We start from the raw sequence: 27,651 nt of genomic DNA, 5'->3' as shown, positions 1-27,651 counted from the left end.
ATATCTCCCTTTGATTAGTTTCCATCTATTGTTTCCTGCCCTGCCTTCTGGTGCTTTGGAAAATAAGTTGACCCCCTCTTCTTTGTGGCAGCCCCTCAAATACTGGAATACTGCTATGTCACACCTAGTCCTTCTTGTCCCTAGGCCAGTGTTTCCCAACCTTGGCAACTTGAAGATATTTGGACTTCAACTCCCAGAATTCCCCAGCCAGTGAATGCTGGCTGGGGAATTTTGGGAGTTGAAGTCCAGATATTTTCAAGTTGCCAAGGTTGGGAAACACTGCCCTAGGTTAACTATATCCAGTTCCTGTAACCGTTCTTCATGTTTTAGTCTCCAGGCCTTTAATCATTCTAGTTGCTAATAATAATGCACCCATCCTAAATGCATTATTTTTATTTATCCTGCCTCTTCTCCCCCCCCCGCCCCACTCCAGAGTTACTTTATATAGCATATGGTTCCACTACATGTCTAATAGACCTCAATATTTATTTATTATGATTATCCTGCATAATGAGGCTTTCCTAATAATTTGATAGGACCTCCAAAGGTTCCTACTAAAATGGAGGGACAATGTTATTAATAATGCTAAGACATAAAATTCTTTCTTTTTTAAGTATATGGCTTACACCTTATCTACTTAAAAAAAAATCTGATACTTTCCAGAAAGAATACCGTATGCTTTAGAGTATAAAACACACTTTTCCCCACCTAAAAGAGGGTGAAAACTTGGGTGCGTCTTATACACGGAATGTAATCCTGTGCAGCCACTCCTACCCTTTGGTTTCTGCCTCCCAGTAATTTGCCTCCTTGTAGAAAACAGCGCACAGCTTGATTAGCACAAACAACAGACCATCAGCTGATTCAGGCTGCAGGCAGGAAGCAATATGGTATGGCAGTGATGGCAAACCTTTTTGTTGCTGTGTGCCAAAAGGGCATACATGCGCACACTACCACTCCCATGTGCTAGCACCCATAATACAATGTGCACCCCCTGTGCATGCGCACACTTACACACTCACATATGTATGCACCCATACCGTGCATGAATCCCACACCGAGCATGCACACGTCCGCTGCGCATACACCCCCACACCCCATTTTGGATCAACCTTTCCCAGCATGAGTGCCCTGCCTTTGCAGAGGCAGTGGCGGCTCCTCCTCCTCCTGCCAGCCTCGTGCTACGGGCAGTCAGCTATAGCTGCTGCTGATCTGCCACCCTTGGACCAATGCTCTGGTCTGGGTACGAGTGGGTTCAGCCAAACCTGTGCGGCCTGCGCCTCTTGGGGACCGCAAGCTGGCTTGCCCCACTCAGCCTGGCTCCCAACTCTACCGCCCACCACTCTTGCCTTACACAGTGGTTGCTACACCTCCTCCTCCTCCTGGCCACAACTTGCAGGCCAAAAGTGCAGCCCGGAGCTCCGATCATGGGTGAGACAAATTACTGGGAGGCAGAAATCAAACGGCGGGAGTGGCTGTGTGGGACTACATTCGGTGTGTAAGATGCACCCAGGTTTTCACCCTCTTGGAGTAGATCTATTTAAATAATTGGGAGTTGTTAGTGTGGTTACAATTCTTTACTATTTCTATGGGTCAGGCACACATGCACAGAAATACACAGCAAACAGTGCATATCATCTGTGCTGTTTGCTGGGAGGCAGAGGCAGATATTTTTTTCTGGTTTTCTTCCCCAAAATCTAGGTGCATCTTATACTTCCAAAAATGTGGTCTGTTACATTCATATAACTGAAGCAACTGGTGGAGTTTATTATTACTATTATTTTAGATATGTGTGCATGGACATTGAAAAATAAGGCAGCACAGAATTTTCAGTGAGCTAGTTTGATGATCTAATAAACCGCAACTGATTTAACAAGCAAAACTAGTATAAAACTTCACTTTTACTAACACCGTAATGAATGTAAAGAAACTTACAATGGAAGCTGTAGCTGACGATAAACACTTCATGAAGTCTTTTGCAAATGCAAACTAGAAAAAGAAATTCAAGATGAAGAAATATATAGTGGCAATGAAAAAAACAAGCATCGAATGGAAAGAGAACGCAGAGATTCCAATCACGCAAACTAGACCTTCTGCTACAATGCTACTCATAAGGAAATTTCCGTCATAAGGAAACTGTCCGGTTTTTTTGCAAAAATGGGATGCACAGAAGATTTAGGAGGCCTGCAGAATGCTCCTGGGGTCCAGAGAGGGGAAAAACTTTTTTTTTCTTGTTTACCTCTTAGAAATCATGGTGAGTCTAATATTCAAGAACGTCTTATAGTCTGAAATATATGGTAATTTGATGATGTATTGCTGGTTCTTAATATCAGATAAGCTTTCTAAGATGTATAAAGGTATGTTGAAGTGTAAGAATAAAGAAGGGACTTTTTATCATCTATGATGGACATGTAATAAAAAAAATATTTTGGAGTATCATTAATACCCCAAATCCTGAAAACGGAGAGAGAAATGAAACCAAAGTTTTTCCTTTTGGGGGTAATGTAAAAAGATCTGGAGAAAAAAAATTGAACTTTATTATTATGCATATTGACAACAGCAAGACTATTTTATGTGCAAAAATGGAAAAACCCTTTGATACCTGCCACGGAAGAAGGGCTGCAAAAATTGATGGAGTTGGCCGAAATGGCAAAACTGACTACAGTGTTCCCTTGACTTTGGCAGGGGATACATTCCAAGACCGCCCGCAAAAGTCAAATTCCCCCGAAGTAGAGATGCTCCCTTCCTTCCTCCCCCTCCCTTCTCCATTCCTGATTGTACTTACTCCCAGAACCCACAGGGGCAATGGGGCGGCAAGCTGGGGGGTTTGCTGCGCTTGCTGTGGCGGGCAGCAGTAAGGCTTCAAGTTGAGCGTACCAACATTCCGAGAATTAAAGAGGAGGGATCGGGAGGCTGGGGCGGAAGCGGAGCTTTTATTTAAAGAAGCAGGATGGCTGGAGTGGGAGGAGGAGAGTTAAAACGCACAGTATAGTACATCGGGCGGCCCTGGAAAACCCTTGGTGTGCAAAAAAACCACGGAGTATTTTTTTAATAATATTTTTTTGAAAAACCGTGGTATAGACTTTCGCAAATGTCGGACCCACGAAAGTCAAGGGAACACTGAAAAAAAAGAATATAAGTGAATTTGTTTCCACCAGGAAACCGCTTCTGTGTTTCACGCTTGATGTGGAAAAGAACATAACTTTGACTTCAGGTTTTATAGATTAGATTGATAGATCTTTATAGAAATGACTGGCTCATATTATTATGGAAAAAGGAAAAGATGTGATTTGATGCCTTATTTTACCGTGTGTCGGAAATCAATGCTTTTTCTTTTTCCTACCTTTCCTCACTTCTCTTCCCCACTTCCCTTCCCTCCTCATTGCTCATTCATTTACTTTTGAATTTTGTATTTAAGTTAATAAAATGTTTGGGAGAGAGGAGATGACTGATTTCATCTTCCCCAACTCAGTGTTATCCAGATGTTCTGGAGGAATTTTTACTATCCCTAGACAGCAACAAGAATTTGGGGAAAAGTAAGCCTTGCGGAAAGACTCTGTGGAGAGTCAGAGAGAAAGGTTTAAAAGAAGGCAATTGTATTATTATAGAACAGAGGTCTTCAAATTTGGCAACTTTAAAACTTGTGGACTTCAGCTCCCAGAATTCTCCAGCCAGCTATGCTTGAGAAGTCCACAAGTCTTAAAGTTGCCAAGTTTGAAGACCTCTGCTATGGAACAGCACTACATATTAAGAAAAAACAGATATTTTTCTTATCTAAGTTAACTAGCAAAACTCAGAGCTCAAAAGTTGCTGAAAAATCAAGCAAATTAATACTAGATATATTTCCTTAAGAAAACCTTCAAACTTTTCTTGGAAAGAGTTTAGATTTATTTGCTGTGACTTTTTAAAATATTGTTTCAAGTAAGCTAAAAGAATCAGTGAGCATTTATCCCAGACCTCCACCATTAATTCAGCCATGAGCTAAAGGAGAGCTGCCTTGTTCTACTATCAACATTTGTGCATGCTGACATTGGATTTCCCCAGGTATCCTTGTATTCATGAAGTCTGACGCGTCAATGCTCTCTGGACTTGCAAAATGTCCCAGCTGCATAGATCACATCAAATACTAATTAGCCGCCAATCTACTTACCAAACAGTTAAATGCAGCTAGATTTTCTGAACCAGCAAATCGAAAACCCAGGGACAAACAGGAACCAGCAATGATATAGACGTGAGCCTGCCTAGAAAGAAACAGTTAATATAAAAGTTTTTGAAATAGTGTGAAGGATTAATCATAGTGCACTGCATTTCCTCAATTATTAAAAAAAGTGGGGAAGCAGCAATGGCAAACAGCATTCACTTAAATCCTGGAGGAGAATACGAAAGAAATGAATTGAGTCTCTGAGGAATTGCCTTGAAATAGCTTTGCTTGTACAAGATACAGTGACTAGTAACTCAGGTAAGACCTTCCATAATGACCTTTTTATATAGTTGATCCTAGTCTTCCAAAGGAAAAAATGGAATGAAGACTGGTCCAGGAAGAAAACAAGGAAATGAAATATTGAGAGTCACCTCGTTCCTTTTCATAGAGTTCATTCCAACTACATTAATTTCCTCTAATGCAAATTTAGAAACAGGCCCTAAAGAAAGAGGTGGGAAAATTATTTCCTAGTAGTTTAAAGAATCAATTAAGAGATGTGTTCACTTTCTCTATACCTCCTTCTCATTAACTACTTGCTACAGTTCTGTTTTCTCAGAAAGTAGCTGAGTCATACACAAACTGCTGTTTCCAAAGACATGAATCTGACCTGTTTTAAAAGACACGTGCAAACAGATTCATTGAAATATTGATGAATTGACAGCAGCCACCTCTGTTTTAAGAGGTTTGGATTTTAAAAATCCCATCAGGTCCCAAAGTACCAATCTACTCTCATCTTCAAATTAAGTGGTATGCAATCTATTAAATGACATGCAATCTACTAGATTTCTTACGAAAAGGTTTGTTTCATCCAATGAAAAATGTGAAACAAGCCATTTTGGGATTCACGTAAGCCCTCAACTAAACTACCAAATATACTGCACAAACCACCTATTTGAACTGGGAGATCCTCCCAGCTGTATTATGAGATGACACTAGAAATCAGCACTTTTCTCTACTCAGCAATAACATTTGAAAAGTATCATAGTTTAATATTTGAAAAACAATGACTACAATATAGGAGAAGGAGTGGCAAAGCCTGAGGGTGGAGTCAAGAGGAATCATCCTAGAGCAGTGATGGTGGCACGCAGAGCCTTATCTGAGGCCTTATCGAGGCATTACCCTATGTCAACTCCATTACACATGTGCATGCTGGCCAGTTGATTTTTGGCCTTCCGGAGGGCGGAGGGAGGCCATTTTCATTCTCCCCAGGCTTCAGGAAAGCCTCTGGAGCTTGTGGATGGCAAAAAACGTACCCAATGGGCCTACCAGCAGTTCCTTTCTGAACTTCCAGTAGCCCCACTTGACCCATTTTTCACCATCCACAGACTCCAGAGGCTTTCCTGAAGCCTGGGGAGGATGAAAAACAGCCCAATGGGCCTATTGGAAGTCGGGAGGCTTCATTGAGACTTGTGTGCATGGGGAGAGAGGCAATGTGGAGGGGTTGCGCACACATGGCGAGGGGAGGGCATTGCATTATGGGCATGCACACACATGTGGGCGCACCCTTTTGGCACCCAAGCAAAAAAAAGGCCCAGAGTCTCTATGTTGCCACAACCAGAGAATTCTTTGGGATATGCACTGGTAGTTTATATAGTAACATCAATGGATGGGAAGACAAAAGGTAGGGTGAAAATACTAATTCCATGTATTATTCTCTTCCAGAAATTCAAGAAATACCTGTATATAATGATCTTCAAGGTTACTTCCTCACATTAGAGAAACATCTTTCAGCTGTGGCGAGGGGGGTGTTTGCCCAGGTTCGCCTTGTGCACCAGTTGCGACCCTACTTGGACCGGGAGTCACTGCTCAGTCACTCATGCCCTCATCACCTCGAAACTCGACTACTGTAACGCTCTCTACATGGGGCTACCTTTGAAAAATGTTCGGAAACTTCAGATCATGCAGAATGCAGCTGCGAGAGCAATCATGGGCTTTCCCAAATATGCCCATGTTACACCAACACTCCGCAGTCTGCATTGGTTGCCGATCAGTTTCCGGTCACAATTCAAAGTGTTGGTTATGACCTATAAAGCCCTTCATGGCACCGGACCAGATTATCTCAGGGACTGCCTTCTACTGCACGAATCCCAGCGACCAGTTAGGTCCCACAGAGTGGATCTTCTCCGAGTCCCGTCAACTAAAGAATGTCACTTGGCGGGACCCAGGGGAAGAGCCTTCTCTGTGGCGGCCCCGGCCCTCTGGAACCAACTCCCCCCAAAGATTAGAATTGCCCCCACCCTCCTTGCCTTTCGTAAGCTGCTTAAAACCCAACTCTGCCGTCTGGCATGGGAGAATTGAGATCCTCTTCCCCCTAGGCCTTTACAATTCTATGCATGGTATGTATGTATGGTTTTTTATATTAATGGGTTTTTAATTGTTTCTAACATCAGACTACTATTGTACACTGCTTTATTGTTGCTGTTAGCCACCCTGAGTCTCCGGAGAGGGGTGGCATACAAATCCAATAAATAAATAAATAAATAAATAAATTGTATTTGCAGTATAATAAGTGCTGCCCTCCATTTAATCACTAGTCTGATTTCAAACACAGGACCTGTATTTTCAAGTTTCTGGCATTCACAGTCACTTTTTAGCCATTTTTACGTAGAAATGAATGTGTATAGAGCTGTGCAATGGTTAGAATGCAGTATGGCAGGCTGACTCTGCTCACTGCTGGCAGTTCATTCTTACCCAGCTCAAGGTTGACTCAGCCTTCCATCCTTCTAAGGTCAGTAAAATTAGGACGCAGATTTTGGGGAAATTAGACTGACTCTGTAAACTGCTTAGAGAGTGCTGTGATGCACTATGAAGTGGCATATAGATCTTAATACTATAAGCCTGAGAGTTGTCCTTTATTTCACCTGCTTAAAGAATTCTGCAAGAATAAGTACAATTACTTACGCCAAGGTCTCCAAATTAAGATCTTCCGATGACGGCACCTCAGTTGCATGGAGGGAGACACTGTTCTCTCTAACAATCTACATGGAAAGTAGTAACTGCAAATGGTGATTCTCAATTTTAAAAAGCATCCACAGTCTTAAATTAATCTTTTATTAAAAAGTACACAATCAACCAGCCTTCTATGCAGGCGGAGATGGTACATAATGCAATGCAATATACTGGAGAGTTACCAGACTGTCAAGGGCAAGGGTGGAAGCAATTTTCACATATTCACTTTTTCTTGTCCTACCACAGAACATCTTCTGCAAGAAATGTTCTCTGAACCTAAAAATCATTCTCTCATTGCTGCCACCTGGAGTTCCATTTAGAAAAGGTTCTGGATAATGCAAGCAACCTAGTGGGGAACTTGTTATTTTCAACTAAATTATTAAGGGCGGGGGGGAGAGATGGGCAGGGTTTTCAGATTCCCAGAAGTTGGACTTCACTCACATTTTCTTCCATTTATGATCTGTTTATCAAAGTGAGATTCTCAGCATCTTGCAAATCTACATTATATAGCCCCAATCACAGTAGGGTACAATCCTGCCTAACTGACTCCATATAAGAAATGTGACTTTCAGTCTATGCTGAAAGAAATTCTGGTCTTTCTTCGGAGATTAATGGAAATTGTACAATGATTGCCCAAATAGGTTTGTCCACTTGCTAGCTTTATATCCAGTCATTTGTTCAGTACCCCAAGGCAACATATAAAACTCTCCATCCTCTCATTTTATTCATAAAAACCTTGGGTAGATTTGGCCAGGAGAGATTGACTTAAGAGCTGTAGTGGCATAGTGGTTAGAGTGCAGTACTGCAGGCTACTTCTGCTGGTCATCAGCTGACAGCAATTTGGCAGATCGAATCTCACCAGGGTCAAGGTTGACTGAGCCTGCCATCCTTCCGAGGTGGATAAAATGAGGACCCAGATTGTTGGGGGCAATAGACTGACTGTGTAATCCACTTACGGGTATAAAGCACTGTGAAGCAGTATATAAGTCTAAATGCAATTGCTATTAAAGTGACCTTCCCTGGTTAACTTGAAGCTGGGTCTCCCAAATGCCCATCACACATTTTAATCATTTCACCACACTATTACTCTAAATGTTCTGCAAGGCACAGCCACCTGGGCTGCTCTAAAATGCACTTTAGTATATGATAAAGAAGCCAAATATCTTTTCACACAAACTAACTAAATGCCATGGAGTATTCCTACCTTCCTATTCATTTGTAATGCCACATGCTAAATAAACAAATTCATCTGTAATAAGTTGAGGTTCAGAAGCAGATAATCACACTCCAAGGACACTAATGAACAAAGCATTCTTGTAAAACAGAAAATCCAAATATCACTGGTTAAAAAGCATATTGAAAAGCAGCAACTTACTTGTGGCACATTGCTATCAATCCACTTTGAATTGGGCATTATATCATCCCACAAGATCAAGCATCGAGCAAGTGTCTTCAAGCAAGAAAAATAACAGTCAAGAGGGTTAAAAATTAACTTATGATAATAAAATCAGAAACTGCAGTGATTTAAGAAATCAGAAAAAAATTAAATACATTAGAATGATATATACAATCCACTTATCTTTGAACTCTCAGAACAAATACAGATGTTACATGTACAAAGTGTTACGTTCTTTTCAGATTCACATATACATACCCCTTGAAACAGGGAGAAATATTTCTAATTTTTCACAATGTATATCCTATTTGCTGTCTTCATTACATTGATCACCAGGAGACAGGCATTACATGACCAGTTTTTGTCCTATTTGTGACTTATAAGACATAAGAAGCCACATGTTATTTTTTGGACTTCAACTCTTTACTGGAAACTAAAACCAAGCAGAACAAAACCGGTCACATGATATCTGTCTCCTGGTGGTCAATGTAGTTGAATAAATCAAAATAGAATCAATTCATTGAACAGCAAGGGAATGCCTATTTTATATTTATAAACAAAAAATACTCCTGTATAATTGTGACCACTTTTAATATACACTATTTTAGTGCTTCATTTTCTAAATTATAGGAGAGTCATTTTAATCTACAGTAGGCCCAAATTAGGAGTCATCTGGTAACATCTTTACAGGCTCAAATATTTAATTGAAAGGCATAGATTTTTATGAAATATATCTCAGTTCAAAAAAGCTTATGACATTTCATACACTAGTTTGAAAAGATGTTGCTAGATTTCTTCTGAATTTTATGGATTGATCATTGTTCATTAGCAAATGTTATTCTATTTCCACCAAATCATAACTAGGGTTTTTTTTTAGACAAAAATGATACAAGATACGTCTCTCTAAATTTAATCCTTTAGAACAGAGGTCCCCAACCGCCGGTCCAAGGACCGGCACCGGGCCATTGGGGGTTTTCAGCCGGTCCGCGGCGCCAGGGCCCCCTCGGCCTTTCCGCACCACCAGCGGCGCTCCCCCCGCCAGCCAGCCAAGCCCCGCGCCCGCCGGAACCGGCTCCTCGCTCTCCCCCCGCCGCCCGCCGCGTTTGAAGGAGGTGGGGAGGGTCGGGCGGCCCGCCAAGGCCAGGAGGGACGCCGCTGCCCCCCCTTCCCTCTCTCCGCCCGCCGCTGCGCCTCCTTGACGCCGAGAGGAAATGCCGGCAAAGGCTTTTCTCAGCGGAGGTCTTCAATGTCGGGGGCGCACGGGCGGTTGCACGCGCTCCCTATCTCCCTGCTAGCCCACTCGGAGTATTCAAAATAAGAAAAACCTTTGCCGGCGAAGGCTTTTCTTATTTTGAATATTCCGAGTGGGCTAGCAGGGAGATAGGGAGCGCGTGCAACCGCCTGTGCGCCCCCGACATTGAATATCACCTTCGCCGGCCCCACCTCTCCTGCAAACCCCCTTGCTGAGAGCCTGGGGCGAAAGTGCTCTCGCAAAGGTGAGGCGGGCAGGGCGTGCGCGCGTCACCGCTGAGAAGAACGGAGAACAAGAGTGAGTCATAGCAACAGACAGCAAGATAGAGAGAAAGTGAGAAAGAGAGAGTGAGAGAAAGGGGGGGAGAAAGAGATAGCAAGAGAGAGAACAAGAGAGAGAAAGAGCGTGAGAAAGAAAACAAGAAAGAGTGAGAGAGAAAGCAAAAGAGACAGAAAGAAAACAAGAGAGAGAAAGTGAGAAGAAGAGAGAGAAAGAGGGGGAGAGAGAGAGAAAGAGAGGGAGAGGGAGAAAGAGAGAGGGGGAGGGGAGAGGGAGAGAAAGAGAGGGAGAGAGAGAAAGAGAGAGGGAAAGGGGGGAGAGATAGCAAGAGAGGGAGAGAGAGAGAGAGAGAGGGAAAGGGGAGAGAGGGGGGAGAGAAAGAGAGAGGGAGAGAGAGAGAGAGGAGATAAAGGAAGAGGAGAGAGAGAAAGGAAGAGAAAGAAAGAAAGAGGGATAGAAAGAGAGAGAGAGTGAGAGATGATCAGTGAGCCTTTCTTTGAAGTTGCCTTTCTTTCTTTCTTTCTTTCTTTCTCTTTCTTGCTTTCTTTCTTGCTCTTTTTCTTTCTCTCTTTTACCTTCCCTTCCTCTATTTCTTCTTTTCTTTCTCCTTCCTCCCTTCTTCCCTTACTCTCCCCTTTCATAAGTTTCCTTGCTTCCTTCCTCTGTTCCTGTCCCTTCCCCCCTTCTTTCTTTCCTTCCTTCCTTTCCTCCCTCCATTTCTTGCTTTCCTTTTCCTTCCTCCCTTCTTTCCTCCCTCATTCCCTTCTTTCACTCCTTCCTCTCTTACTCTCCCCTTTCACACCTTTCCTTGCTTCCTTTGCACCCTTCTTCTGTTCCTGTCCCTTCCCTCTTTCCTTCCTTCCTTCCCACCCTCCGTCCATTCATTCACCCATTCCTCTCTTGATCGCCCCTTTTACGGCGCCGCTGACAGCTAGCTCCCCCCCCCCCACCGGGCCATGGAAAACTGGTCTAGCTTAAAGCCGGTCCCTGGTGCAAAAAAGGTTGGGGACCTCTGCTTTAGAAGAATAAACCAATTTCTATACTTCTTTTCTCACTGTCTGGTAATATCAAACTGTCATGAATTATCTAGAAATATTTGAAAGCACATAACTAAGATAAAATTGCCAACATCATTGTGGGGAAGATTGCTTATGTTTATGGTTAAAAATGTTTTAAAATACATTTCTGTCATTGCTAGCATAAAATTTTAAAACCAGCAATGAACCCTTCTTAAGTTTAATTTAAATATATCTTAAATATGAGCATAAACCTCCCAGAAAGAACAATGGGAATAGAATGTGCCAGTCCCAGTCTAATGCTGTTTGTAATAACACAGATGAATCCATCATGATTTTGCCAAGCAGATTAGGTCCCAGAAATACATTTTGCATTTTGGAATACAATATACCCGATGCTTTATTTTTTAGGCAACGGCTTTATTAGATTCAACTAAGCCGTGCAATCCTATCTGATTTAAATGTATGCTGCTGAAAAATTTAAAAGGATGATTTCTTAAATGTTACAAACTCTACTGAATCACATGGAATATGAATATAAATATCGCAGACATGTGGTGCTTTGCTGCCTATTATCTCGGTAAGCCATAGTAAGTCTTGCATGCAAAATGCAAAACGAGCTGAACTGTGGCAGGATGGATCTCTTTGTGCTTTTAAAAGCTAGCTCAGTGCACAATCAATAAAAAGTGCAAAGTGGAACATTGGAATGAGTGATTGAACTACCTGGCAAAGATAATCTGTAGTACAGTGATCCCTCTATTATCGGTTCCGTTCCAAGACCCCTCGCGATAATCGATTTTTCGCGATGTAGGGTTGCGGAAGTAAAAACACCATCTGCGCATGCGCGCCCTTTTTTTCTATGGCCGCGCATGCGTAGATGGTGGAGTTTGCGTTCCCCGCCGCCCACGCAAAGGGGAAACACGATTCGGCTCCTCGCTGCTGCTGCGCTACCGAGCAGATCAGCTGCTGGGCGGCCGAAGGATCCTTCCCTGGGTCTTCCCCCTCTTGCTGGCGGGCGGGCGAGCGGCGGGCATCAGCGAGGAGCCGGGGTTTCCCCTTTCCGTGGGCGGCCGGGAAGACCCAGGGAAGGTTCCTTCGGCCGCCCAGCAGCTGATCTGCTCGGTAGCGCAGCAGCAGCGAGGAGCCGAATCGGGGTTTCCCCTTTGCGTGCGGGGAAACCCCGATTCGGCTCCTCGCTGCTGCTGCGCTACCAAGCAGATCAGCTGCTGGGCGGCCGAAGGAACCTTCCCTGGGTCTTCCCGGCCGCCCACGGAAAGGGGAAACCCCGGCTCCTCGCTGATGCCCGCCGCTCGCCCGCCCGCCAGCAAGAGGGGGAAGACCCAGGGAAGGTTCCTTCGGCCGCCCAGCAGCTGATCTGCTCGGCGCAGCAGCAGCGAGCAGATGAAGATCGGGGTTTCCCAGCCGCCCACGCAAAGGGGAAACCCCGGCTCCTCGCTGATGCCCCCGCTCGCCCGCCGCCCGCCAGCAAGAGGGGGAGAGATAGAGAAAGAGAGAGAAGGAAAGAAAGAGATGAGAGAGGGAGGAAGAGAGTGTGAGAGAGGAAGAAGCAAGATAGAGAAAGAGAGAGAGAAAGAAAGATGAGAAAGGAAGGAAGAGAGTGACGTCATCGGGTGGAAAAATCGCGATATAGCGTTTCGCGAAGATCGAGATCGTGAAACTCGAGGGATCACTGTATACTTAAACAGATTTAATATAACAGTGCACACTATCATTTTATTTTGAGCTGCATCCTTTCCAATAGAATAAAGGCAAACATACCCTCAGTAAAAGGAATTCTGGTTTTACAAAGTCCAACAAATACATTGTGTCTGGAGCACAAAGCCAATCAGCAATCGATCTAACAAAATATAAGATAAAAGCAGAATTATAAATTAAAATAGCTTGCCTAATAAAGCATCGGAAAATGCTTGAACACATCTTAAATGGCTGAATTTGCTATTGCTATACTATGTATTTTTCTTTTAACCTCCCAGATCCACTGCCCAGCTATTATAGTCCTTACACATTCAAAAAAATACAAAGGGATCATCGCTTCTTGTTCAGTCCAAATTCCATATTTTTCTTATATGTATTGAATGCTAAAGTCTCCAACATATCTGAAGATTCTGAAGGTGGAACTACCCTTAAACATACCTAGTTTAAATTACTACTTTAACAAAAATGTAAGTAGTTTAAAATGTTATTTTGATACCAGTATATAACAAACAGTGGAAATGCTCTATGAAGCAATGTTTTAAGGAAATTCTGCACTTCACTCTTTCATCATCTACAGCGGGGCCTCCAATCTTCATCACTTTAAAGCTGGCTGAGGAATTCTGGTAGTTGAAGTCCACCAGTCTTAATGTGGCCAAGGTTGGAGACCCCTGATCTGCAGCTGCCACACAACCCCCAAAAAGATTGCTGCTTTAAAAAGTTCCAGAAGGTGCTTGAGCAATAGTATGCTCTGAAGCACAGCTGTGAAACTGAATCTAACCAATGCAGTTAACCATTCATATTTAAAGGTAACTAGGGTAGGGACAAATAGATTGCTTGGGAAGAGTAACATGACTATTTTTTTCCTAAGGTACAAAAGTTTGTACTATTATAGCTTGCTGTAGTCTAAACGCGAGACAATCCCCTGATCTTAAGTGTGCCAGACATTGTATCTAACCATATCTCCTAGCCTCATACCTGTTGTTGGTCTTGAGATAGATCATGGCTAATGCCAAAGTTGCACCTGGGCAAGTTACATCCACATTTATAGTATCTCCTTCCTGTTAGTAAAACATACATACAGTTTAAATCCTATAGTGATGGATACTTGCTATGAGCTAATTTACACTTCCTAATTCAATATGGGAACCATATTTTATACTTCTCCATGAAGTCTACGAAGCAGTTCTCAAATCAAAACTATACATTTTAATTAGGAAGGTGTTTGAAAAAAAATGGTATGCGATGAAATACTGCATTGAAAATTAAACGTGCAACAAGTTTATAGGATTACAGTAATAGAATCTTGCAATTGTAAAAGGCACTCGGCTTTTATCCTAAAGAGAATTAGGGAAGGAGAAACACTTTTTCAAACTTTATTCTTGCTTTGCCTCATATTTCTCTTATCTGGCGGTTGCTGGGGTTGCAAGCCTTTCCCATTCTTTGAGATTATCCTCACAGTCAATTACAGATAGAATCAACCAAGGCTTAAAAAGCAAGGAAGATACTTGAGAAAGTTCCATATTAAATAGAACACATGAGCTTTACAAGTGGTAATGTGGATGATCCTATGAAGCTGTTTGTGTGACAGGGGCAAATAAATAAGGGTTCTAACTAAGAAAAAGGTGAATGGGGCAAATAGCAGAAATGCACACACACACACAAAAATCTGTTGCCCATACTGCATCTCTGTAGTGCTGGTGCCAGGTGATTTTTTTCCTAGGGTGCCAAAAATGTGTGTTCATGCACGAGTGCCCACATCCATAATTCAATGCCTGGAGACAGCGAAAATAGCCTCCCCTGCTCCCTGGGGGCCCTCTGAAGGCCTAAAACAGCCCATTCCCCAAACTCTGGTGGGTCTAGTAGGCCCATTTTTTGCCCTCCCCAGTCTCCAGAGGCAAAAATTCAAGTTTCAAGTTTTATTGGATTTATATGCCGCCCTTCTCCAAAAACTCGGGGCGGCTAACAACAATCATGAACAATATACAATAAAATCCAATACTAAAAGCAAATTAAAACCCCTTAATATATAAAAACCAAATATACATACAAACATACCATGTATACAGTTGTAATGGCCTAGGGGGAGAAGTCTTAATTCCCCCATGCCTGGCGGCAGAGGTGGGTTTTAAGTAGCTTACGAAAGGCAAGGAGGGTGGGGGCAATTCTAATCTCTGGGGGGAGTTGGTTCCAGAGGGCCGGGGCCGCCACAGAGAAGGCTCTTCCCCTGGGTCCCGCCAAGTGGCATTGTTTAGTTGACTGGACCCGGAGAAGACCCACTCTGTGGGACTTAACTGGCCGCTGGGATTCGTGCGGCAGAAGGCGGTCCCTGAGATAATCTGGTCCGGTGCCATGAAGGGCTTTATAGGTCATAACCAACACTTTGAATTGTGACCGGAAACTGATCGGCAACCAATGCAGAGTGTTGGTGTGACATGGGCATATTTAGGGAAGCCCATGATTGCTCTCGCAGCTGCATTCTGCATAATCTGAAGTTTCCGAACACTTTTCAAAGGTAGCCCCATGTAGAGAGCGTTACAGTAGTTGAGCCTCTTGGTGATGAGGGCATCCCACTGGAGACTCTCCGGAAGCCGAAAATGCCCTCCAGAGTCTCTGGGCGAGCCAAAAATCACCTGGCCGGCACGCACATGCACATCTGAGCTGATATACGGTAATGGCTTGCGTGCCAGCAGATATTGCTCCTCGTGTTGCCAGTGGCACTCATGCCATAGGTTCACCATCACTGACTTAGGTAAATAGATTGATTTTCTGCACAATGTTGGAAAAATAAAACATTACCTTAATTTGATAACTTGGAGATTTGTGTTTTTCACGGTGCATTCCAGCTTGAAAACGCCGGTGGCCACCAACCATATATTGATAGAGCTGCTCCGGCACATTCAGGTCTGACATGCCTATCAAATTGCTGCCGTGCTGAAGAAGAAACCATCAATGCTAAGCATTTCATTTACATTCTGTACTCAAGAGAAAATATGATTCAATTCAAGTCTTGTTTTTGAAGGGAAACTGAAACATGCAACTTGTTCAGCCAATTGACAGTTGCAGGTTGTGAAGTAAAACACAGCAAATAATTTGACATGACACAAAAATTTGGGGGGGGGGGGGGGGATCACACTTACCCCAAGACAAACCATGCCCAAAGCTAAGCCAGCAGCCAGTGAATAGGACTCTCGATCGGTGCAATATTCCATTTCAGGGCCTGGGGGACGCCCTAAATAAGTATATACATAAATTCAACTATTAATCAACTTTTAAAATGAGCAAGGTAACATACCATTTTTATTCAATATATCTTGTTCTGCCTGGCCTCAAGCCACTCAGGAACAAAGTAATTAATCAAACACACACACGCAAACTTGTAAAAATCAAACAAGGATTGTTCTTTATATTCAGAAAACTGCAAACCATAGAATTTCAGAGCAATTGTTAGTTTAAGAGTTCAATAGGTCAGAGTTAATTACTCCAGTCAGTGCAGGAGCCTTTTAGGCTTACGTCTGTCAGAAATAACTCACAAATTGAATGGCAAAATGTCAAGAAATCCACAGCAAACACCAAACCACAATTAATCAAATGTTCTTCAACGCTGAACGATAGACTCCCACACAAATCACTCCAATCCTCCCCTTTTTCAAGGTTCCAGCAGCGTCATTAAGTCTTATCACCTGTGACCTATAATTTGTTTCTGCATTTGCGTAGCTGTGTTTGCGTAGTCTTCCCAGCATTCTCCGCACCCAAACATTCAGAATAGGATTGTTCATTAACTCTTCCCCTTCTGATTCAGATGAACCTCTGGCTGGAGATCTGACTGACTCCATTCCCCTCTCTGTCTATCCAGTCCCTTCCTGCCCATTTCCCTCCCTGCCTCTAATTCTGGCTCACTGTCTGATTCGTCCTCCAGCCAGACTGGTCTTCTGCAAACTCTCACTCCTCTGCGTCAAAATCAGCAACCACAGGAGCTGGCCTGAAGCCAACCACAACATATCTAAACTATTTTTTACTACTAAAAAGTTTAGACACACCTGATGGTCCTCAGATGTTCAGACCATTTTTTCACATTTCAACTCATTTTTTAAGATAACCAGAACTATCCAACCTCACCTTGCCATGGTGGTACCAACAGCCCCACCCAGCAGCCAACTGCTGGCTCACATCTGTGGCCGCTTGCCGTCGCTTGCACGCCTAATCCCTGATCTCCATTTTGTCATTTTGCCTTCTAGAAATCCCTCTGCAGCTGAGAAATAAAGCTTCAGATTGACCTGTGCAGCACACACACCCTGGCTTCCATTTTATCACCAGGCCTTCCAGAAAGCCCTCTGCAACCAAGAAACAAGGTCCGGTTTGATGTGCGCATAATCCCCAGCATCCATTTCACCATCAGAAACTTCCAGAAAGCCCTCCGCAGCCGATAAAAGAGCTCTGTTATTGGCTGCAGAGGGCTTTCCAGAAAGCTCTGACAGCAAAACGGAGGCCGGGGGCAATGCATGTGAGCTATGGCAAGCAGCCCCAGAAGAAGCGACCGCAGAAGACGAGGCATGTGTTGGGATGTGTGAAGCTTGGTAAGTAGGGCAACTCCACGTCCATCCCCACCCTAACTTAATTTTTACCTCACCCTACCCATTGCACCCCGGGACGGGTAGGGTCTTAATTAGGGCTAATTTTGGGGGGTAGGACGTAATATCTTAGGGAACCTGAGATACGCTTGGCTCCATTATTATTATTATTATTATTTATTATTATCCATTATGGAGGTGGATAATATACTGCTCAAAAAAATAAAGGGAGCACTCAAATAACACACCCTAGATCTGAATGAATGAAATATTCTCATTGAATACTTCATTTGTACAACTATTCCATTTGCATTGACTGTCAATCAGTGTTGCTTCCTAAGTGGACAGTTTGATTTCACATAAGTTTGATTTACTTGAAGTTATATTCTGTTTTTTAAGTGTTCCCTTTATTTTTTTGAGCAGTGTATATTCATTCTTTCACTGCCTAGGGTTTGCACACTTTTAATTAACTTCTATTTTTAATGTTGAATTTTTGTACTTTTAAAGCTTGTCTTTATGTATGTTTTATTACATCGTTGCACATCATTCAGAGTTACTTCTCATGAGATGGACAGCTACATATATTTGATTGGTTGATATTTAAGGTAAGCATTCATCTCAGCTGCTTTAAGAGTTTCCCTCGTCTTAGCGTAATTGGTCACCTTTGCTTTGCAAGACAACAGTATGTAAATCATTCAGACCATAGTTGCCTTGTGTAGAATACAGACCTAATCCCAACCAGCTTCCTCCTTACCTATTTCTGACAACAGAACTTCAGCAGTGTGCCTATGAGCCGTCCCTTGGTACACCAAGCCTATTCCTATCACAGCCGCCACTTGCACATTATGAGGAACATCCAGCTCGGTGGAAGTCGGAGGCAAAAGAGCCGGTATATGGATACTTAGTAGCCGGGTGATAGACATATCCATTGTGCCCAACTTGGCAGCAGAAACGCCTAGCAACAGCCCAATGCTCATCATCTCATGGCCCTGCCATTAGGGAGAAAAAACCATCTTGATCAGAAGCATGAATGAATCCAAGGCAATACAGGCACTCCTCATTTACTATCTGCCTTGTTTACTGATCATTCGCAGTTACATTGGTGAAGTAAAAATAAAAACCATTTGTGTTTATAGCTTTTGCATGTCAATAGCACAAGGCTGAAATAAGATCAAAAGCATAGTCATGGTTTCACTCATTTAGCAACCAACTTCCCCGTCCCAATTGTGGTTGCTAAATGAGGTTTATCTATACTACAAAAGCACACATACTGTGCATACTACGCTTAAAATTAAAACTCATTGCAAGATTATTGTTATTAACTTTTAAAAATTTATATATCCTTTGGAGCAATGAGAGCTTTCTGGCTCATGGGAAACATGTTCATATACGGTGAAATAATCTCCACCTTTCCACTGAAACAATTACAGTTATTTTTTGCTGGAAAGATTTCTGATGGGGAAAGATAACAGTGGAAAGGAGGAGATTCAAAGAAATCAGATACCATATCTTGCCTAAAGAGAAGTACTATTACAAGCCACCATTGGGAACAACCAAGACCTTATTTTATGGGTTAGTGACATGGTTTTTAAATTGCACTACAATTTATATTAATATATTAATTATATATTAATAGTAGCTTATGAAGACATTGCCCTAAGTGTAAAAATTGCTATCAAAATTGCAGCACAGAAAATTCTGTAAAAATTCATAAAACACGTTAATATTCAGTATACAGTCTTACAAACTTAATTGGTTCCAGAAGGAGGTTTGTAAAGCAAAACATTTGTAAGAAGAAACAATGTTTCCCATAGGAAACAATGTAAAATCAATTAATGCATGCAAGCAAAAAAAAAAAAAATGCAAAAACGGCACCCCGCTGTCACCTTTTGAAACAGCCGGGCGCTTCTCAGCGTTCTCCCAAATGCCAAACCCGGAAGTTCGGCAAAAGTTCAGGTTCGGGTTAGGGAGGCCGCCAAGAAGCACCGCCGCCCGGCTGTCACCTTCCGAAACACCGGGGTGCTTCTCCGCCGGCCAGGAAGGACGTCTCCGTGACATCAAAGCTCCGCCCATGGAATTCCCTATTGGGATTCCCCACCTCCGTTTGAGCCTCCCAACCGGCCGACAGCTCCGCAGCTCTTCTGCAAAGGTGACAGCCGATTGGCGGCACTTCTCAGCAGCCTCCCGAACCCGAACGCCGAACCCGAACTTTTGCCGAACTTCTGCCGCACTTCTGGGTTCAGCATATGGGCGGCGGGCTCATAAGGCGAAAAAAGTTCGTTAAGAAAAGGCAAAAATTTTCCAAACCCCAGGTTCGTATCTCGAAAAGTTCATATGACGAAGGGTTCGTATCACGAGGTACTACTGTATTTGTAAAACTTGCATCATGAACTATCAATATGTTACCGTCAATACAAGACAGCTATCTACAGAACAGATTCTGCATTACAACTAATAATATAATTAAAATTGTATGACTAATGTAACATCCATGCCATGCCAGTCACTACAATGAATTAAATGGTTAGGAAATTCACTACTCAGTTAAATCAGTGGGCCTGTTCAGTTTGTGAAGCGGCTTTCAGTGTGATAATCCTATCTCTCCCAATATAAAGAAGAGAACATAAACATTGGCCCAAAGAAAACATTATCTACCTCTAACTTTTGAATTATGGCCTCACCTTTGTTAAGTAGTCATGGATATTGAGAGTTGCAAGCTTTGTGAGATGGCCATTCAAACCAAGAGCCATGAGAAAGCCCGCATATTCATTGGCAAGTTCAGCGTTTTTGGGCTTGTTGTAGACAATCCACGCAGAGTCTATTTGGGAAGCCGGGGCGATCTTCAACCCAGCAGCCACACCATTGTGAAAGTTTGCCCAGCAAGCCATATTAGGAGGCACATCAATGTTCCCACTGTTGAGATCCACTGTGGTATTTCTAGGGGGAGCCCGGCCTACATAGGAGGATTTTTTAAAATTAAAAATGAAGTGTAAAACAACAATACAGACAAGTTTTCTCATTCTGTTTTTTTTTTTAATGCAATACAGCAGAGGTTTTCAACCTGGGGGTCGGGACCCCTTTGGGAGTCAAATGACCATTCCACAGGGGTCGCCTAAGACCATGGGAAAAGACAAATTTCTGGTGCCTTGGAACATATTCTTACAATCCAACCAATCAGGCATTTACAGTGGGGGTGTCCCTTTGACTTTCCTGCCAATCAGCTCAAAGCTCTATTGGGAGAATTGGCACTAGACTTATGGTTGGGAGTCACCACAACATGAGGAACTGTATTAAGGGGTTGCAACATTAAAAAGGTTGAGAACCACTGCAATACAGCTTCCAAAGCGCTGACAAAGTGCTTTAGAAATTCTTTGAGAAATTCTGTTGAACACAAGGCGCTTTGGTGCTTCAAAAAATGCACTCCAAAGCAAAGAAAATAATCCAAAGATTATTTAATACAAAGGGAAATTATTTGGGACTGTTTGAAAAAAGGACAAGTGCAAGATAGGAGAATGAAGGAATGTTAGATTAACTCTGAACAGCAGAACAGGTTTGGATACAGAGTTTTGCCCCCTATCCTACACAAGCACAGTTTTTTTAGAATAGAATAGAATTTTATTGGCCAAGTGTGATTGGACACACAAGGAATTTGTCTTGGTGCATATGCTCTCAGCATACATAAAATAAAATATACATTTGTCAAGAATCATGTGGTACAACACTTAATGATTGTCATAGGGGTCAAATAAGCAATGAAGAAGCAAAATTAATAAAAATCTTAGGATATAAGCAACAAGTTACAGTCATACAGTCAACAGTTCAGGAAGAGACAGCATAATATACACGGGAGAACCTCCCAATTCTACACAATATGATTCTTCCCAATTCTGTAACACCTCTCGGGTCCCAAAAATAAATGAATGCATAAACAAAATTGTAGCAATTGATGTGGTGGCTGCAATAGCTGTCTTGGCTGGTTCTCTCCCTCACAGTGCATTCATCAGTTTAACATCTAAAGATCCTGGTTCCTAAATACCCCTTTCCACAAAACATTGAAGACTTGGGATGGACAAATTTGCGATAGCCAACGGCTGCACTAAATACAGGGCTGGAGGCGGAGGCAGATTGGCACGGCGAAATAGGTAAAGCTATTTTGGCTGGAATTTGGAGTGTCCTTTAATAGGAAAATGCCAATTTTAGGGATCACACTACAATTATCATCATTCCCCAGCTAGGATGATAAAATACTGTTGATAAAACATAATTTTAGCATAAGTAATTTCATGTCATCACTGAAATACACATCAAGGCATGCATCACTCAACAGAATATACCTGTCAGGTTCAGTTTGGGAATAGGCAATGGCTCCGTTGGAACTGGGTGATAAGAAAACAAAGTAAACATCCCCCTTCCCAAAGGGAGAGCCATAGTTCTTTGACACAACTGCAAAAGCCTGTAACAGAAAAGAGGGTGTAAGCAACAATATTTTAAACAAACAGAAGGCCAACTGCTGATATTAATAAATATGGGACAGCGGGGGGGGGGGGAGAGTTGTGCTCTCAAGTTAGTGTTGACTCCTAGCAACTTATAGCAACTCCTAGCAACTTATAAAGAGACGAGGTGGCACAGTGGGTAGAGTGCAGTACTGCAGGCCACTAAAGCTGACTGCTAAATCTGCAGGTTAGTGGTTCAAATCTCATCACCAGCTCAAGGTTGACTCAGCCTTCCATCCTTCCAAGGTGGGTAAAATGAGGACCCCAATTTGTGGGGGCAATAGGCTGGCTCTGTTAAAAAAGTGCTATTGCTAACATGTTGTAAGCCACCCTGAGTCTAAGGAGAAGAGCGGCATAAAAAAATTGAATAAATAAAAATAAATAAACATCTTTGATGAGTCCCTGCAGTTTTCTTGGCAAGGGAATTTCAGAAGTGGTTTTGCCTCCTTGGGTGTGAGAGAGTAACTGGCCCAAAGTCACTCAGATGGCTTCATGCAGGATTGTGGCTAATCACAGTTTTCATCCAGGTACCTTAATCGTTTACACCAAACTGACTCTCAATAAATATGTTACACATATATATGGACCAAAGTTCTTCCATTATAAAATGACTATTTATTGTGAGCGGCTTTGGGAGGAGCAGCATATATATTTCTTAAATTAAATTCAATAAAGATGAATGAATAAAAAGAGAGTATAGTGCAACTGTAAAACAATAAGAAGCATGCTATAATAGATTGCTTTACAATTGCATCAGTCACTTAAGAGAAAGACTTCAAATCTAAGTGTTGCTGATGCATGAATATGCATAGCTAAGATACTTCTCACAGATGCTCACGTAAGCCTCTTTGTGGAACTCTGTGAGTTACATTCTCAGAGTTTCATGTGTCAGATTTATTGAAAGGGGCCGAGGTCCCACTCGTCCTCTTCAGGCTGGTGCTTCTGTCCTTGTTCTAGGGCGAACACAGCGAAACCTGAGCTGCCTTCCTTCTATAAATACTGGTGGCTGGATGTGGAAGGAAGGCAGCTCTGGTCTCGCTGTGTTCGCCCTAGAACAAGGACAGAAGCACCAGCTTGAAGATGACGAGTGGGACCCATAGTTCCCTCTAAGCTGAGCAGTGAGCAATCGCTCACTTAAAAATCATCATCAACTCAGAGTTTTCCAAACCTGCCCAGAAGCCGAGAGGGAAAGAGTGAGAGGGAAGGAGAGAGAGAGGAAGAGAGGAAGAGAGAGAAACAGATAGAAAAAAGAGAGGGAGGAAAAGAAAAAGAAAAAGAATGGGAGTAAGGAAGAGAGAAAGAAAATCAAAATCTAGTTTGAAACTAGCTCAACTATTTAAGTGGCATTTTGATATTGATAGAGTTGCCCTATTATGAGCTCACTGTTATAGACACACAGTACAGTATTTTATTTTGAAATTCTCTGAGGCAAAATAGGGTGGGTTTTTTATTTGTTTGTTTGTTTGTTTATTATTTTTGTGCCGCCCAGTCCCGAAGGGACTGCCACTCAGACACTATACTTTTCCGCCCACCCCCCCAAAAAATTAGAGGGAAGACCCGTTGTACCTACCTGAACGGTCTTCTCGATGCACTGGAAGGAGAGTCCAGCATGGGTTATTAACCAATCCCATTGGTAGAGACTGAGTGAAAAATTTACATAAATTATTAGGCACCGCCCCCACACTGCTCCCATGAGCCCAGTTTTAAAAACGAAAAAACTATGTAAGAGGATAACCAAATTTTATTGCCAAAACATAACTATAACTCCCATCTCCGGCGACCCTTGAACTCAACATGCCGGGTGGGTTTGGACTCTCCTTCCAGTGCATCGAGAAGACCGTTCAGGTAGGTACAACGGGTCTTCTCCACTGCAGCTGGAAGGAGAGTCCAGCATGGGATATGCCAAAGTTTTAAGGTCCATGGGAGGGAGAAGGTCTTGAAAGGGACGTTGGAGATGCACAAACTCTCTGTAGAACACGCCTGCCGAATGCAGCCTCCGCTGAAGCAAACGAATCCAACTTATAATGTTTAATAAACGTAGATGGTGCTGCCCAGGTAGCTGCTCTACAGATGTCATCGATAGAAGCCTGCGTGGACCAGGCTGCCGATGCAGCTGCGCTCCTGGTCGAGTGGGCCGTTAGTCCTGCTGGAACGGTGTGTCCACCCGCTCTATAGGCCTCCGTGATGCAATCTTTTAGCCAACGACTAATGGATTTGGCTGAGATTCCAAGTCCCATGTGATGTTGAGAGAAAGAGACAAACAGTTTCTCTGATTTCCTGAACGGTTCAGTTCGCCTAATATATATTTTTAAGGCTCTTCTGACATCCACCTTATGCCAACGTAGTTCGGAAGGGTGATTTCCATGTGTGCAAAAGTCCGGCAGGATCAACTCCTGCTTTCTATGAAACTGTGTATTCACCTTTGGAATAAAGGTGGGATCCAGACGGAGTACCACCCTGTCGGGATGGAATATACACAAATCCGGCCTCACAGAAAGGGCTGAAAGCTCAGAGACCCTGCGTGCCGACGTGATTGCCACTAGAAAGGCCGTTTTTATGGAAAGGATCCGTAGGGAAACCGTCCTTAATGGCTCAAAAGGTGGTTTCGTGAGCGCTTGTAGCACTAGTGTGAGGTCCCAAGATGGAAACCTCCTAACCGGAGGTGCGTGTCTGTTTGTAGCACCCCGAATGAAGTCTCTAACTAGTGGATGGTAGGCTAGAGATCGAGCTTCTGATGTCTGGACCATGGTAGCAAGTGCCGCTACCTGTCTCCTCAGGGTGTTGGGGGCTAATCCCCGATCTATCCCTGACTGGAGGAATTCCAATACCGTAATTACGGAAGCATCTCTGGGATTCCTGCCTGCTCTGTCGCAGAACCTGCAGAAGGCCGCCCACGACGCTTGGTAAATCCGAGAGGTTGAAGGGCGCCTTGCGGCCTGTATTGTGTCAATGACCTTCTCCGACAACTCTAGATGTCTCAGTCTGTGCCGCTCAAGTGCCATACGGTTAGTTGTAGCCATTGGGGATCCGGATGTTGCAGGGACCCCTGGCTGAGGGAGATGACGTGATCCGGAATCCTCCATGGTGGTGACCTGGACATAGCAGTCAAGTCGGCGAACCACGGACGACGTGGCCAATGCGGTGCTATCATCAGCACCTCCGCCCGCTCCCTCAGAATCTTCTCCACCACCCTTGGAATCAGGTTCACTGGAGGGAATGCGTAAAGCAGGCCGGTCGGCCAAGGTGTCAGTAAGGCGTTGACCCCTTCCGCTCCCGGTTCCGGAAAGCGCGAGTAAAACCTCGGTGTCTGAGCGTTCTGCCGAGTAGCGAACAGGTCCACCGAGGGTTCCCCGAACCTGTGAGACATCTGTTGGAAGATTCCTGGATCCAACCTCCATTCTGATGGATCCAAGGTGGTCCTGCTGAGCCAGTCCGCCTGCGTGTTGATATCCCCAGCGATGTGTTCCGCAGACAGAGAGGCTAGATGTGCCTCGGCCCAGTTGAACAGCTCGTTGGACTCCTCCATAAGGCGTTGCGACCTCGTACCCCCTTGGTGGTTCAGGTGGGCTCTGGTCGCCACGTTGTCTGTTAAAATCAAGACATGCCTGTTCAGAACGAACGGTAGGAAGGTCCGAAGGGCTAAGTGGACTGCCCTGAGCTCGAGGAAGTTGATGTTTATGGGGCTTAAGTCTGTAGGTGTCCAGATGCCCTGCGCCATGTGATGTCCTATGTGCGCTCCCCAACCATAAAGACTTGCGTCTGTGGTAAGGATGACCTTGTCCTGCATGAGGAATGGTGATCCCTTGCGAATTGCCTGGGACTTCCACCATTTTAGGGACTCCTTGACCTCCCGAGGTAAGTTGACCTGCCGATGGGAGTGGCTGACCTTTGTCCTCTGAGCTGGCAGTAAGAACCACTGCAAGGTCCGGATATGGTGTCTGGCCCACGGAACGATTCCGATGGCCGACACCAGGGTTCCCAGAACCTTTGAAAGTAACGATAGAGGCACCCTTCTGTGTTGGCTGAGGCTGGCGATGAGACGCTGGATGTTCTCTAGCCTCTCTGGGGAGAGTGACACCGTATTGGTTTGGGTGTCTATAATGGCCCCCAGATGTTGTAGCCTGGTTCTGGGTGTCAGTTGGCTCTTGTCCATGTTTATGGTGAAGCCATGGTCTTCCAGTGTTTGTATGGTCTGAACCAGATCCCGCCTCGCCTGCACTTGGGACCTGGACAATATAATGATGTCGTCCAGGTATGCCATCAACCTTATGGCGTGCCCTCGCAGGTGGGCCGTCAGAGCATCCAGAAGCTTGGTAAAGGTTCGTGGGGCGGAGGAAAGGCCAAATGGCATAGCTCTGTACTGGAAGTGCACTCCCTCGGAGCAGAAGCGCAGGTATTTCCGGTGCTCCGGGTGTATGGGTACATGAAGGTACGCCTCTTTCAAGTCGATAGACGTCAGAAGGTCGCGCGACCTGATTGAGGCTAGGATGGTCTGTAGGGAGTGCATATGAAATCTCCGGTATTTGATGTAAATGTTTAGTTGTTTGAGGTTGAGGATTAACCTGCAGCCTCCTGAGGTCTTGGGCACGATGAAGATCCTTGAATAGAAGCCTCTGCCCCTCTCCTGGGGCGGTACCGGTTCTATGGCCTGGATCTCCAGCAAATGTGAAATTTCCTCTTGCAGTTGTAGTCTCTTCCGAGGATCTCGGAGCGTTGGACAGTGTATAACTCGGTTGGGGGGTCGCCCAACGAACTCCAGCCGTAGACCTCCCGACACTGTGGCGGTGACCCACTGATCGGAGGACGTGCTGCGCCAGGAGGTACTGAAGTGCTGTAGTTTCCCCCCGATCGGCAGCTGGCTGGGCAAGTCATTTGGATCGGCGGAAACCTCGGTGGTTGCCCCCCCGAAAGGGCCGCCGGGATTGTTGGTATCCCCTGGGCCGGTCCTGAAACGACCCCCGGTCGCTTCTGTAGGTGTGCTGCGTGAATTGACCCTGGTTGAAGGGTCTTTGCTGCTGTGTCGTGTTGGCAGAGTTATCCCATCGCGGCTGTTGCCGCCTCGCATAAGGGGTGGACCTCCGATCCTGCCTTCTGCCCGACCTGGGAAGAACTTTCCTCTTGTCTTTGTCCTCCACGAGGACCTTGTTCAAGATATCGCCAAAGAGTGTCGCACCCTGGAATGGTGCCGATGCCAACCGCCACTTGGACTTCAGGTCCGCTGGCCAGTTCCTCAACCACAGCAGGCGACGGGCCGACAGGGCCGTGGCCATCCCCCTGCTGGAAAACTTGGCTGCGTGCAAGGTGGCGTCCGCGGAGAATTCAGCTGCCGCCTGCAACTTACTCAGATCCTGGCGAAGTCTGCCCTCGTCCGGGCCCAATCGAGATTGCATCTCCTGGAGCCACAGCAGGGATGCCCTATTCAGGAAGGATGCCGCTGCTGCTGCCCTGAATCCCCAGCTAGCCATCTGGTGGATCTTCCGCAGCAGTGTCTCCGCCTTCCTCTCCTCTGGTTTCAGGTTTTCTCCTGTCTCCGAGGGAACCAGGGCGCTGGAAACCAAGGTTACAACCGGTTCATCGATTGGGGGGTACTCGAGCAATTTTTCAACCTCCTCATCGAAGGTATAAAATTTGCGTTCTAAATTGGACGGTCCCTGGGCCGCTGCCGGGTACTGCCAAGGCTTCTTGACCCCTTCCACGAAGATATGCGAAGCTGGGAAATGGTCCGACTCGGGTTGGGGCTCCCTGAGGAGAGTAGCTGAGGTCTTGCCTGCCTCTTCAGCTGCT

The 27,651-nt window shown here is 44.4% G+C and overlaps 1 protein-coding gene across 7 annotated transcripts in view; it reads right to left on the bottom strand.

Moving 5' to 3' along the window:
* The window catches only part of ANAPC1 (anaphase promoting complex subunit 1), an 84,965-nt gene that overhangs the window by 20,317 nt on the left and 36,997 nt on the right, over nt 1–27,651 (bottom strand). For all 7 annotated transcript variants that reach the window (XR_011557521.1, XM_070734627.1, XM_070734626.1 and 4 more), the window contains exons 27-37: nt 21,709–21,827; nt 20,056–20,327; nt 18,129–18,363; nt 15,944–16,035; nt 15,603–15,737; nt 13,782–13,864; nt 12,870–12,948; nt 8,523–8,597; nt 7,100–7,176; nt 4,148–4,238; nt 1,933–1,986 (exon numbers count right to left, since the gene is read on the bottom strand). Coding sequence is in view for 6 of the 7 variants with exons in the window: in XM_070734627.1 (XP_070590728.1) it covers nt 1,933–1,986; nt 4,148–4,238; nt 7,100–7,176; nt 8,523–8,597; nt 12,870–12,948; nt 13,782–13,864; nt 15,603–15,737; nt 15,944–16,035; nt 18,129–18,363; nt 20,056–20,327; nt 21,709–21,827 (1,312 nt within the window). In the remaining variant the exon portion in view is untranslated. The remainder of the gene's footprint in view (nt 1–1,932; nt 1,987–4,147; nt 4,239–7,099; nt 7,177–8,522; nt 8,598–12,869; nt 12,949–13,781; nt 13,865–15,602; nt 15,738–15,943; nt 16,036–18,128; nt 18,364–20,055; nt 20,328–21,708; nt 21,828–27,651) is intronic.

The sequence above is a fragment of the Erythrolamprus reginae genome, chromosome 1, assembly GCF_031021105.1.
Source record: "Erythrolamprus reginae isolate rEryReg1 chromosome 1, rEryReg1.hap1, whole genome shotgun sequence".
Lineage (NCBI taxonomy): Eukaryota > Metazoa > Chordata > Lepidosauria > Squamata > Dipsadidae > Erythrolamprus > Erythrolamprus reginae.
Note: the sequence above shows the minus strand (reverse complement) of the source record. Positions and strands in the feature narration are given on the sequence as shown.